This window comes from Pelophylax lessonae (genome assembly GCF_965119305.1).
Source record: "Pelophylax lessonae genome assembly, chromosome: 9".
Taxonomy (NCBI): domain Eukaryota; kingdom Metazoa; phylum Chordata; class Amphibia; order Anura; family Ranidae; genus Pelophylax; species Pelophylax lessonae.
In genome coordinates this window covers 135,626,880-135,641,742 of record NC_138776.1, presented here as the reverse complement: position 1 = coordinate 135,641,742, position 14,863 = coordinate 135,626,880, and the positions used below count along the sequence as shown (strand labels likewise).

General features: G+C 40.7%; 1 protein-coding gene across 1 annotated transcript in view; it reads left to right on the top strand.

The window, feature by feature from the left end:
- LOC309563136 (hexokinase-1) overlaps positions 1 to 12,797 on the top strand; it is a 103,728-nt gene extending 90,931 nt beyond the window's left edge. Inside the window, exons 14-18 of the mRNA XM_082267454.1 lie at positions 1,891 to 1,990; positions 5,607 to 5,790; positions 7,012 to 7,167; positions 9,734 to 9,967; positions 11,823 to 12,797. Of these exons, the coding sequence (XP_082123580.1) occupies positions 1,891 to 1,990; positions 5,607 to 5,790; positions 7,012 to 7,167; positions 9,734 to 9,967; positions 11,823 to 11,967 (819 nt within the window). The 3' untranslated portion in view covers positions 11,968 to 12,797. The remainder of the gene's footprint in view (positions 1 to 1,890; positions 1,991 to 5,606; positions 5,791 to 7,011; positions 7,168 to 9,733; positions 9,968 to 11,822) is intronic.
- Positions 12,798 to 14,863: the final 2,066 nt, after the last annotated feature.

Sequence of the window (14,863 nt, the reverse complement as noted above, 5' to 3'; positions counted from 1 at the left end):
CAGACAACAATAAAAACCTGACAGTTCTGACTCTACTAAAAAAAAAAATTTGTCTGGAGTTAGACTTTAAAATCATACTACTATTAATCATCTATGAGATGTATGTGTAAGCGTGTATGTTTATACCCAGGTCTGAGTACCTGAAAAAGGCTTTTCAGTCTTTTCAGTGTTTCCACATTACTACACACTAGCCGTACTTACCTTGTAATGGTGCATCTATCATAGTGCCTTTAATAGCCTCAGTTATCATTATGGTTCAGTTGCCAACTAAGCTTTATTTTCCACTGTGGTCAATTCTTACAAACATGGTGTATAATAAATATATATAATGCAATATAATACTGAAGTGCTGTAAATAAATATATATAATGCAATATACACTGTATTACCAAAAGTATTGTAACGCCTGCCTTTACACGCACCTGAACTTTAATTGCATCCCAGTCTTAATCCATAGGGTTCAATATTGAGTTGGCCCACCCTTTGCAGCTGTACTAGCTTCAACTCTTCTGGGAAGGCTGTCCTATAACATTTATGAGTGTGCCTATGGGAATGTTTGACAATTCTACCAGAAGCGCATTTGTGAGGTCAGGCACTGATGTGGACAAGAAGGCCTGGCTCGCAGTCTGCGCTCCAATTCATCATAAAGATGCTTATCCATATCTTTATGGACCTTCCTTCATGCACTGGTCCAAATCATTTGATAGAGGGGGGATTATGGTGTGGGGTTGTTTTTCAGGGGTTGGGCTTGGCCCCTTAGTTCCAGTGAAAGGAACTCTTAAAGGCATCAGCATACCAAAACATTTTGGGTACTTTCAGGCTCCCAACTTTGTGGAAACACTTTGAGAATGGCCCCTTCCAGATCCAACATGACTGCGCACCAGTGCACAAAGCAAGGTCCATAAGGACATGGATAAGCGAGTTTGGGGTGGAGGAACTTGACTGACCTGCACAGAGTCCTGACCTCAACACAATAGAACACCTTTTGGCTTAATTAGAACGGAGACTGCAAGCCAGGCCTTCTCATCCACATCAGTGCCTGACCTCACAAATGCGCTTCTGGAAGATTGACCAAACATTCCCATAGACTCAGTCCTAAACCTTGTGGACAGCCTTCCCAGAAGAGTTGAAGCTGTTATAGCTGCAAAGGGTGGGCCGACTTAATATTGAACCCTACGAACTAAGACTGGGATGCCATTAAAGTTCATGTGCGTGTAAAGGCAGGCAACCCAATACTTTTGATAATATACAGTAGTGTATACTGAAGTATTGTATTTTGGGAGCATGCTACACTTTTTGGGAAGGCAGTAAGTTTTGATCAAGATCATTGCTAAGCCGTCTCACCGGTAAGCAAGATTTCAGTGTTCTGAGGCAGCTTACTTACAGTGGAGTCAATAAACAAAGGAAAGGGATCTCATACCCCTTAGATTTCTCTTCCAGATCACAGCACCAGCCTGATCAAATGGAAACACTGAATATAATACCAGTGCATCACCTTCATTATAGGATCATACTGCCAACACAGCATTACTTGGGTCAGCATACATCAATGTGATGACAGGCTGTCAGTACTTGCACAATGGCACGTGGGCAGCAGTTTGGTTCTTTAAAAAACCCAGCAGTGTACAGTATATACCTGTACAGACTGGGCTGTTTAGTCAGAAGAAACAGTGATCTTCAGAGGCAATTGCTGCAATGAGGGTATAAGAGTGACCAAGATTTGGTCCACCATTTAGTGCTCTATGTAAACAGGTTAGATGGGCATTGTACATCAATTAACTGCAAAGCAGTCATTTCATAATAATGTGTCATATTCAATGTACAATGTAAACTGCAGATGCATGCTGTCTTCATTGAAAAATGATTAATGAAATTACTCCTCTCTTTAAGGAATTTGACTTAGATGTAGTTGCCATAGTAAATGATACAGTTGGAACAATGATGACTTGTGCTTATGAAGATCCTAACTGTGAAATCGGTCTTATTGTGGGTAAGTTTGCAAAAGAATAAAAGTATGTATTTTACATAGCATAAAATGACTCTCATCATTGCTATCATTTTTTAGTAATCATAAGGGGAAATCAGTTATAGTTTAAAGTGTAACTCCAAATTTTGCTTTTGGATATAGGTATAGAAAGGTTAAAATATCTGACATGTTTTCACTGCTGTCTGATTTCCCTTTACTTCCTTTCAAGAAAAGAAAAATACAAATTCTTCACCAGAACTGCACCACTGGCTGGTGGCCACAGTATACAGTGTATGTATATATATACAGTATATGTATATATATGTGTGTGTGTGTGTGTATGTATATATATATATATATATATATATATATGCACACACATATATACACACATATATATATATATATATATATATATATATATATATATATATATATATATATATATACACATACAGTACACATATACATATATATATATATATATATATATATATATACACTGTATATCAAAAGGTGTATTACCATATGGAAATTATCTGTACACAAAAATCAAAACCCTAACCCAGTGATAGCAAACCTGCAGTGTACTTGAGCATCATGGGAAATGTAGTTCCAAAACATCTGGGGTGCCAAGGTTCGACATCACTGCCCTAACCATCTACCATGGAGAAATCAGTGTAGACACATAGGAACAGAAAGCGTGTTTGTTGCAGAAGAAAAAAAATGAAAAACCTTAAAAAAAAATTTAAAAAAAAAAACGGAAAAAGAAAATAAATGCAGTCACTACTAGGGATGATTGAACTGTTCGGGTCGACCATCGGTTCGACCCGAACATTGGCTGTTCGAGGTTCGGCCGAATTCCGAACTTTTTGCTGAAAAAGTTCGGAATTCGGCAACCAGAACCGACCAAAATGCAATGGGACAGGAAATGGGCTTTAAAAGCCCGTGATTGGACCAGAACCATCAGTAAAAGCCAATTGAGGGGGCAGGAGAATGCTAGGAATGTGATTGGAGTGACTAGGGGGTCCATAGGCCAATCATTACTGAATACGCCCCCCAGTATATAAGATAGCCCCCGCCAAATTCCTAGCATTGTTATACAGAGACATGGAAGAGAGTGGAAGCAGTTCTGTTACTTCTGCTACAAAGTGTCATTTAGCAATTTTTAGTGAGGAAAGGGATATCTAGTGTAGTTAGGGTGCTATTTTCCACTATAGTTAGCTTTAATAATTTAGTTTCTGTAGGGAAAGTGTTAAGTGTAAGGGGACCGTAGTAAAGTGTTGGGTTAACTGACTCTGACTACTATGGCAGGGTGACAAAACCCTTCCATATCAGGGTGACCGCTATAGAGAAAAGATTGTTTCTCTTAGGTCACATTCAGTGCACTGATATGGCTTCTCGCCTGTGAGCATGCTTTTTGCTGCAGGCGTTTATAGGGCTTTTTTGAGGAGATGTTTGGAGTCAGGCATGACATCTGACCATTTGTGTAGGAGTATATATACATACACCCATGTCTGTATATATGCACATACACATATATAGGTGTGAAAGTAGCTGAAACATATGCTTGCGCTAATTAAATAATTAACAGGCATATGTCTCCGCTCCTATAACACCAATATATGTATGTATGTGTATAAATACATACAAGTGTGTGTGTATATATACCCCTATACAGAAGTTCAGATGTTTTGCCTGCCTCCAAAGACCCCAAAAAAATGCCCAAAAAAAACGCCAGCTGCAAAAACACACCTGGGCGTTTTTGTAGCTGGCATTTTTTTGGGCATTTTTTGGGCGTCTTTGGAGGCAGGCATAACATCTGAACTTCTGTGTAGGGGTATATATACATACACCCATGTCTGTATATATACACATACACATATATAAAAATAGCAGAAATCTATGCTTGCGCTAATTAACACCAATATAGCTTCTCTCCTATAACACATATATATGTGTATGTGTATAAATACATATAAGTGTGTGTGTATATATAACCCTATACAGAAGTTAAGATGTTTGGCCTGCCTCCAAAAACCCCAAAAAAATGCCAAAAAAAAATGCCCAGGTGTGTTCTTGCAGGCGTTTTTTTTGGGCATTTTTTTGGGGTCTTTGGAGGCAGGCAAAACATCTGAACTTCTGTATAGGGTTATATATACACACACTTATATGTATTTATACACATACACATATATAGGTGTTATAGGAGAGAAGCTATATTGGTGTAATTAGCGCAAGCATAGATTTCTGCTATTTGCACACCTATATATGTGTATGTGTATATATACAGACATGGGTGTATGTATATATACCCCTACACAGAAGTTCAGATGTTTTGCCTGCCTCCAAAGACACCCAAAAAATGCCCAAAAAAATGCCTGCGCCAAAAAAAAAATGCCCAGGTGTGTTCTTGCAGGTGTTTTTTTGGGCATTTTTTGGGGTCTTAGGAGGCAGGCAAAACATCTGAACTTCTGTATAGGGTTATATATACACACACTTATATGTATTTATACACATACACATATATAGGTGTTATAGGAGAGAAGCTATATTGGTGTAATTAGCGCAAGCATAGATTTCTGCTATTTTCACACCTATATATGTGTATGTGTATATATATACAGACATGGGTGAATGTATATATACCCCTACACAGAAGTTCAGATGTTTTGCCTGCCTCCAAAGTCCCCCAAAAAATGCCCAAAAAAACACTTGCTACTAAACCGGCAAGGTGTGAAAATAGCGGAGCCATATCCCTGTTCTATAAGTGACCTAATACAAACAATCTTTTTTTTTTCTGGTTCTGGACATGCTACAGAGCTGAAACTTCACAGGTACACTTTTTAGACCCCCCAGACACTAAATCCAAAGAATTTTTTTTTTTTTTTTTCATTTTTTCAATAATTGGCTCTCTATCAAAAATGACAATTTTCAAGAACTTTTTTTTGTGTGATTAATAGTCCCTGTGGCATGACCCAGAACCCTTGGCACTTTTTAGGGGCATTTTTTGGGTTTTAGGGCTTCAAAATTGTGTTTTTTGATTACCGAAGTTTGGGTCCCATGGGGTTCTGAAATCCGGGCCGAATTTCGGGAAGTTCGGATGTTCTGGCCGAACCGAGCTTTTGAAAAGTTCGATCATCCCTAGTCACTACATCTAAGGATTAGTAAGTTGCAATCTATTAAATATTTGATTTTGGTTTTAGATATGCTTCCATTGTGGTTTGCTAAGTGGCTTACTGTATATACATTGTGATTTTTTTAAAGTAAATCTCTCCAATGGTAGCATAGCAAAAAAAAAAAAAAAAAGCTGAGCTTCTAACTCCTTTTAATGCTATGCGAAGCTTGCAAAAAGTTTTGACTGGAGTAACACTTTTATAATAAGCATATGCTTAATTTGAAGTACCTAGTCTCCTACACATAAAGAGGAGTAAAGCCTTGCAGTGAAGGTACAGCCCCACTGCAAGGAAGGACTTTTACTTTTTCTGGTTCAGATTTAAAAAAAAAAATTGTGCCCTCTGATCATATGAGGAGCTCTTTGGCATATGCTTTTGATCACAAGGCAGTTATTGATAGCTGTATACTACGAATCACCCTAATGTAGGTTTACCTAAAATGTGCATGTCTTAATACATTCCAGGTACCGGCAGCAATGCATGCTACATGGAAGAGACGAAAAACGTAGAAATGGTGGATGGAGAAGTAGGCAGAATGTGTGTCAATATGGAATGGGGAGCTTTCGGTGATAATGGGTGCCTGGATGACATTAGAACAAAATATGACAAAGCTGTTGATGAACTTTCACTAAACTCAGGAAAACAAAGGTGCGTCATACAGTTATTAGAAGGACAGACTTAGGCCCCTTTTACACGGGCGATGCGCCCAATGGACTCCGTTTTCTCAGCGGGGATCGATCCACCGATCCCGACTGAGCAGGCGGATGACAGCCCTGTCTCCGCTTACTTTGCAGAGACAGAGCTGTCAGATCCCCACTCTCCTCTATGGGAGATCTTATCCGATCCTCCAGATGGATGGAATATAGGGTTTCCAACCGCCTGGATTTCACGGACAGGATCGGAAAGCAGCGGGTGTCAGCGCACCCCTGAACTCTGCACACTATTTGTAAACCCTCCCCCCCAACTCTGCACTCTGTATGTAATGCACTCCTGGCATTTAATGCCTCTTTAAAACCTTGCCACTGTTAGTCCACGCCCAATATTTGATGCGGTTTGGAGTGTGTGTGGGGGGGGAGTGGTTTTGGGGGGTCGTGGTTGAGTTCCTCTACCTATTTTCTGAGAAAAAAAAGCCCTGACAGTGAGTATAGAAAAGTATCACACCCCCCCCCCCCCCCCCCCGCCTTTAAAATAATCACATTGTGTTGCTTTGCAGCCTGAAATGAAGACAGACACAGTTTTTGTTTTATCCAGCCGTATTTACTCACTGCAACTTATAAAATCCAAGTGGAAGATATAACACCAACATGTCAAAAAAAAAGGGTCACCCCCCTCCTAAAAATGTTCTGTAAACTCAATCAGGTGTAGCTAATCACCTTCTCAATGGCAAACAAAGCCATTTGACTTTCAACTGTAATCAGCTGTGGTCCTTGAATAATGCTAGGTAATTTACGACATGTGGCAGCAGAATGACAAATTAAACATTTCAGTCACAATAAACACATTCAGGCCAGGTTCATACTGGTGAAAACTGGATGTGGGTTTCCACGCATCCAATTCACATGTCAGTAGACTGTGACCGGCTTTCATTGGAGCCGGCTTACACAGCCCCAGAACAACTGCGGAGCGGTTTGCAGAAGGGTCCTGCGCGTCTTCTGGTCCGTTTCAGGCCCAAATTCAGCCAAAAACTTGGACCGAATTCGGACCTGAAATGGTGAATAGGGAAGGACACACCGGACCCCTGCTATGAGCCGCTCCGCACACAGTGTGAACCCAGCCTCAATGTTTTGGAGCCATCTAAGGATCCCTTTATCAAGACAGCTGTTATATACAGTACTTAAATACCTTTTATTTCTTCTGTTATGATTTTAGGTATGAGAAGATGATCAGTGGAATGTATTTAGGAGAAATTGTACGTAATATTTTAATGGACTTTACAAAAAGAGGATTCCTATTTAGAGGTCAGGTTTCGGAGGCACTGAAAACAAGGAGCATCTTTGAAACCAAATTTCTTTCACAGATTGAGAGGTAAGTAACAAATATAACCATACATTATATTCAAATCACCTGTTATTTTGTAAATTACTTTTGTTGATCCTTTTTGACATACATAAACTATTGTATACATTTTCAAGGTTAACGTTTTCATGTAGAGGCATTTTTCACATGTTTTAGTGGTGGTTGGTGAGAGTTTAAGGAAAACTCCACTGAAGAGAAGCTGTGATTGCTGAGCTTCTAAAAATATTAGTTGCTTGGCTGTCTCTGACTGAATATCAGCATGGCAGCAAGGGAACTAGTATATTCAGAAGTAGAGGTCAGCAGTGGCAGACTCCATACTTCCTGTGATATTACCCATCTTAACCACTTTATGACCGCCCGCTGTTGATAGGCTGAGACAGGGTGGCCGCTCTGCACCAGATCACGTACCTAGTACATGAGCTGACACTTGCCGGTCTGGGGCACACCACCAGCGACCTGCTCCTGCTGTGATCACACACAGCAAGAGCCCAGGGGCGGGTACCGCAAACTCGATGTCCACCAGCACCAGCTGATTGTTCACCACAGAGGTAGAACAGCGATCTGCCTACGTAAACAAGGCAGGTAGCCATTCTGTCAGTAGGGAAGGCATTGATCCTGTGTTCCTTTAAAGCAAGAACATGGATCAATGCCTTCCCATAGTAAAAGCACCTCCCACACAGTAACCAAGCACTGGCTAGGCACACAGTTAACCCTTTGATTGCCCCTGATGTTAACGCCTTCCCAGCCAGTGGTATTAGTACAGTAACAGTGCTTATTTTTTAGCACTGATCACTGTATTCGTGTCAGTGGTCTCCAAAAAATGTCAAAAGTGTAAGTGTCCGATTTGTCCACCACAATATTGCAGTCCTGCTATAAGCCACTGATTGCCATCATAACTAATAAAAAATAAAAGATACCAGAAAAGGATACGGTCGCACTCCACAGCTGAGATAGAATTCTGAAGTTCCTTTAGTGCCGGTTCACACTATAGCGGGTGCGGCGATCGCATGTAATATCAGAGCGCATTGCTCCTTCATTACATGCGATTGGATGTGTAGTGCGAATTCAGCCATACACTTTGTATGGCTAAATTCGCACTGCACCCACACAAAAGTCGCACATGAGGCATTTTTCAGCCGCATCAGGATCGGATCGCACAGTGGTTCACACTTGTGCGATCCGATCCTGTGCGAACTGTCAGATCGCACTGCGATATGCGATCAAACTGGGGGTGTCGCTAACATTTCATTGACACCCCCAGCGTATCGCTTATTGGGATTTTTTTTTTCACCAAAAATATGTAGCAGAATACATATTGGCCTAAATTGATGAAGACATTTTTTCCTTTTTTTACTGGATATATTTTATAGCAGAAAGTAGAAAAATATTGTTTTTTTTTTATTCAAAATTGTTGGTCTTTTTTTGTTTATAGCACAAAAAATAAAACTACAAAGGTGATTAAATACCACCAAAAGAAAGCTCTATTTGTGGGGGAAAAAAGGACATAAATTGTATTTGGGTACAGCGTCGCACGACCACGCAGTTGTCAGTTAAAATAACGCAGTGCCATATAGCAAAAGATGGCCTGGTCATGGGGGGGGGGGGGGCTAATCTTTTGGAGCTGAAGTGGGTAAAAAAAGTGGTAAAAAAAAAAAAAGAAAACCTTTTCCCCTGCAAGGCAATGCTCTAATGTGCTAGTATGCATGGCATACCAGCACGATATGAAATACTTTAAAACGAAGCTCTCCAGCGGCATGCTGTTACTGCAGACAAGGCTTCCATCTTCACCCGGTCTTCCTTCTAGGCTCGTGGACTCCGTCCAGGCAGGGAGCTCTGAAGGAACAGCACGGGTATGCTGTTTCTTCAGGATGCATGCGCCAGTAACATCACCGACTCCTACAGAAGTGAATCTCTCCTAAACGGTGCTCATTTAGGAGATATTCGCATCACCTACATGTAAGCATTACATGTAGGTAAAAGATAAACAGAATGACTTTGCTACCACTTTACCTGGGATTTGATAAGATATGAAATTTTTACCTAAAAAGGTTCAGTGCCAGTAGGCTTACTTATTCCGCATTTAATATTCTTCTGATGAAGTGTCTTAGAGACATATACAAATGTGCTGAGGGCAGGGAAGAGGAGACAAAAAATACATAAAATATACAGTATTGTGACAATGAATGAAAGAAGGCAATGGAGAACAACACTGCTCAGGTGGTTCTGTGTCCACGATCCATGGTGGGAAGGCATTGGTCGCACACCACCAGGAATTCGATGAAGAAGTTATTTTATTTGTGCATATACAGGTACAAGGTACAGCAGAATAGATATGGTAGATGCATTTCACACAAATTTACGTCCTTGTTCACTACAAGTGAACTCAAGATGGCCACGGCCAGAAATGCTAGGGGGGATCTTTTCCCAACAAAATAAATTTGGAAGACATGGATGGATGGGGGAGTTTGCTTTGAATATTACAAATTAATTAAATATTGTTTTTGGTTTGTGATGCTCAGATGCAGTAAAGATCCGATTTAAGAGATGTTGACCTAACATGTCTTCCTTCTTTCAGTGACAGACTAGCCCTGCTGCAAGTGCGAGCTATCCTTCAGGGGCTGGGTCTGAACAGCACCTGTGATGACAGTATAATTGTTAAAGAGGTGTGTGGCGTGGTGTCGAAAAGGGCAGCACAGCTATGTGGTGCTGGGATGGCAGCTGTAGTGGATAAGATAAGGGAAAACAGAGGCCTGGAGCATCTTGAGGTTACAGTTGGCGTTGATGGAACACTCTATAAACTTCATCCACAGTAAGTGCTAATAATTTCAAACATTTTACTTGTGTATACACTAGTATTGATACAATATTGGTGCATAGTGACATGGATCTAGTCCCTAATCAGTGAGTACGGGTTCACATATACGCGATGCGGGAACCCTGCGAATCCACTGCAGGTTCCCGCATCGCATTCAACTCGCAGGCAGTTCACACTGCCATATGCAAATCGCTGGGGGTGTCAATAGAAAGTTAACGACACCCCTAGATCAGTTCGCATATAGCAGTGCGAACTGTGAGTTCGGACATGAATCAGATTGCATAGGTGTGAACACCCATGCTATCCGATTCTGGTGCGGACCCAAAAAAGGGTCCTGTGCAAGCTGTGTCTGAATGTGATGCAAATTCTGTATGGCTGAATTCGCATCGCACAGATATCACATGTGATTTGTAGAGCAGTGCGTTCTGAATCACATGTGATGTCTGTCATCGCACATATGTGAACCCGGACTGAAGCATTGTAAAACCCATGCTTTACCGCATTAATGCATGACTGTCTGTGCTACCCCAATGCACAATCACAGCACACTGCAACACACAGATGTGAACCACTGTGTAAAAAAAAAAAAAAATTGCCTATCCGTTAAAATATGTGTTGTGGTGCTTGGGCTGCCCATTCAAAATTATTGGCCTAGCTTACTGCAATGCATGTTAAAATGCTTGCAGTATTTCACCTCAATGCATCAGCTCAGTCTAAATATGACCTTATGTTTTTCAGTAATAGAAGTAGTGTTCAAGCTAAAGCCCAACTCCGGGAAATGTACAAATTATCCCTTGCAGAAGGGCTGCATCGCACTACAAGAATGAATTGCTCATTTAGGTCTAGGGAACTTGTCAAGTAGATTTATTTACCCAATCCCCTGTGCTGCTAGACCTGTCCCCTCAGTGACTTCTCCCCTACGCTCCAGTGGTCTAAGATCCTGATGTCATCAAGACTAATCAAGACTGTTCATAGCTCTGTGCGATGGATGCGATGGACAGTCCACCGCCAACACATGGAGAAGCACCATCTACTGGGGTAGCAGGGGGGTCAGGTAAATTCTTCTCCTCTCTCTTAGACTAAATGAGCAGGCACAGTCCCACTGCAAGGGATAATTAGAAAATTTCCTGAAGCTGGGTTTAAACACTAAAATCTCACTGTCTGAAATCTAGATAAAGGAATGAGTGTTCAGTTTTGTTCTCTAGAGTTCCAGTACCTGACTTTTACTGTAAGTTGTTACACGAGTAAATCTTTTCCCTTGCTCGTTTTCTTGTTGATAAACTGGAACCCAACTCTCCAAATCAACAATGATTATTTTTAATCATCATGCTGCTAGCATTAGTAAATAGATATGAAAGTATATCTTTTACTTGTTTTAAGCTTTTTTTTTTTACATTTCGAAGGTTAGTTCCTTGTTTCTTGCCTAGGGTAATGGTGTAATACATCCAAGTTTTTAGGAGGGGAGGGAAAGAGGAGGGTTTTTCTCAGCTAAGCACACTCTCCTGCATGCATGCTTAAGCTAAGGGCAGATGGATTTCAGGAAGTAAATGCTACTTGAATCATTTGCCCTTACTCAAAATGGCCACGGCTAGAAATGCTAGGCTAGGGGGTTGTTTTTCAAAGTGATGTCTCAGCAAAATAAAGCCTGGAGACGTGGATGGTTGGGGGAGTTCGCTTTTAATATTAAAAACAAATTAAATATTGTTTTTGGTTTGTGGTGCTCAGATGCAGTCAGGATCCACTTTAAGGGAACATTAAAAAGAACCTGTCAGGACAAAATTTTGTGGACTTCCATAGCTGAGGCTTCCTGTACACTCCCATTTCTTACCTATATATTTCTCTTTTACAGTTTCTCCAGAATCATGCATCAGACAGTGACAGAACTCGCTCCCAAGTGCAACGTCTCCTTCCTTCTCTCAGAGGACGGCAGCGGGAAAGGAGCAGCTCTTATCACTGCTGTAGGATGCAGACTTCGTGAAACTGAGCAGAATTAAAGATCAAATCACCTTGCTTGTGTTTTCCTGCCTTTCAGCACTTTCATTTCAAGCAGTAACTGTAACGAAGCTGGGTCCTTCCAGCCGCACTGTCCATTGGATTCTAACCATGGGGAGATAGGAGACCACGATAGGAAAGAGTGTTACCTGCAGCCTTGGCTGCTTCTGGACTTCTCTCTGCATCAATCTCCATCTAATAACACATACTGTATGCCATTGGAATATGTTTATAATTTATTCTGTTGTTTTATACATTATTTATCAGTTTGTAGAGACATCCTTAGAATTTTTTTATTCCACTAGCTTTACTAACTCTGAGACTGGATTTTACCAACCATGTAGTAAAAAGCAAGTCTACACAGTACATAGGGGTTGATTTACAAAACAGAATGTTCACTTGCAAAGTCAATTTTCACTTAGCTTAGTAATAAAGTGAATCTGTATTTAGTCCTCCAATTGTGTGCATTTTGGTAAATTTCACAGCACACATAGTTAATATTTGCCGAGTGAACCTTCTCCTCTATTAGCAAATCAACCTCAGTATCTACATGTATTATGCTTTATTTCTTAATAAAACTAAACCTGTTGGGAAAATAAAACTCCATACCCTGCAGACACCCTGATTTTGCTTTACTTACCTATACACACCCCCTTCACCATCCCTGCAAGGTCACCAGCAGTTGTCAACAATACCTAGTGTTAAAAGTAAATGCACAGGCTCCCTACCCATGTCGGCGATTGACCATTTAGTTGCCAAGTGCTGTTCTGTGGGTGGCAGGTGGCTTGTCTCACACTCCATATCTAAAAGCACTGCGATTTTTACAGTGCAACAGATTGAGGATGCTGGGGAGAAGCAGTAAAGGTAGTTATAGGATATGGAGGGTATCTAGCATTAGGTTGGGAAGGGGTTTTTTTTTTTTTTTTTTTTAATAACAGGTTGACTTTAAGTACTGCAAACCATTGTAAAAAGCATCTTACGGTTTGATGTAGTACTGGGGCTTGGGGCACAGTACTGATTTAGACAACACAGAGCTTATAGAAAAAAATCTGCATAGGGCACAGTAGACATCTGGTAATTCTGGTGTCAGTGGCATTTCTCATTGCTTGTATGAATAGTGTTGTGTTACTAGTATGCATCAATTCCACATGTGTGTTTTGTTTTTAATGTCAGACAAGAATCAACCTACATCTGTTCATGGGAGGGTTCAATTATTATTTTTTTTTTGTAGCTGCTATGCTTAATGGCCCCCCATGACCCCAAAATCAAAGAGGTTGTACACTTTTATATGAATATTTTGTTGCACTGTGATTGGATGTGTTGAGAAAAGTGTGAATTTCTGTTTTAAATGTCTCTGTATGAAACAAAAAAAAAATACTTGCAGAATCAGTTTAGCCCAGAGAACCATATTATGCCACACTAGAGTCACTAATGTTATTTATCAACTTATTAAACTTTTCCAATGTGTGTCCCTTGGTTTAGTGTGTTGATCATGTTTATGTATGATGAGAAATTTCTAAAAAAAAAAAAAAAAAAAGGCAAATTCCAGAAGTTTATAGCTGAATGAATGGGATGAGCCTTTGGAATGACTGTAACAATAGAGGAGGATGCCAGTGTGCTAATTGTCTTCTGGGCATATATAAGAGAAAACACGTTAATTTCTGACCTTTTGTAAAATAAAGGAAAGCATTACTTTTGGAACTAAAACACTTATTTAGATAGATCCCTCAATAGCCATAAACTCACTTTTTGTTCACCAGATGCCTTAATAAAGTGTAGATATTACCTTGTAATAGTAGTGGCGATATCAGCAGTGTACCATGCTTCCCTTATGCAGAGAGAAGAGCTGTTGATGGTTCTTAGCAGGGCCTCCTACTACAGACTGCCCATAGAAATCTAAAGGAAGGGGCAGATAGAAGACTAGTCACCCTGCACAAGAAGGGAGGGCAGCAGTGGCCAGTCTATTCCTGCCCAGACACAGTACCGTATTTTCCAGCGTATAAGATGCCTTTTTAACCTAAAAAAAATCCCCCAAAAATAGGGGGGGGTCATCTTATACGCCGAGTATAAAAATCTCCAAGGTAAGTAAGTGTAATCTCTCAAAGTGCTGGCTGTCTGTGCCCTATTAATCTCCAAGGAACCGTAAGTACCGTAAATGCAATCTCTCATATATCTCCAAGGTACCGTAAGTAAGTACTACCGGTAGATGTAATCTCTCAAGGTGCTGGTTGTGCGGGAATCCTGTACCTGTGTACTGTATGTACCATAGCTTCGGCTACATACAGTATCCCGCGCCAAGCCAATCACGGTGAGCGATGTATTCTATTATTGAATGCAAAGCCTGCTCGGATTGGCAGAGTCAGAGAGAGTATCATCAGCCCGCCTCTCTGATTCCGCCAATCCGAGCAGGCTTTGCATTCAATAATAGAATACATCGCTCACTGTGATTGGCTCAGCGCGGTATACTGTATGTAGCCGAAGCTACGGTACATACAGTATACCGGTACAGGATTCCCTCACGGCCAGCGACTTGAGAGATTACATCTACCGGTAATACTTACGGTACCTCGGAGATATGTGAGAGATTACATTTACAGTACTTACGGTACCTTGGAGATATATGAGAGATTATATTTACAGTACTTCGGATGGGGGGTAGTCTTATACGGCGAGTATAGCCCAAAATCTATATTTTAACTTGAAAATTAGGGGGGTCGTCTTATACGCCGGAATATACGGTAGTTGTTTTATGGTGGATTACTGCAAAGATCTAGAAATAGTCAAAGGACACCAGGATTCAAGTACATATATACAAAAAATGTGTTTGAAACAGCTGATGGAGCAGATTATGAAGGTATTGTGCTTTCGTGCTTTAGAACAAATGGGATGGCCACTCAC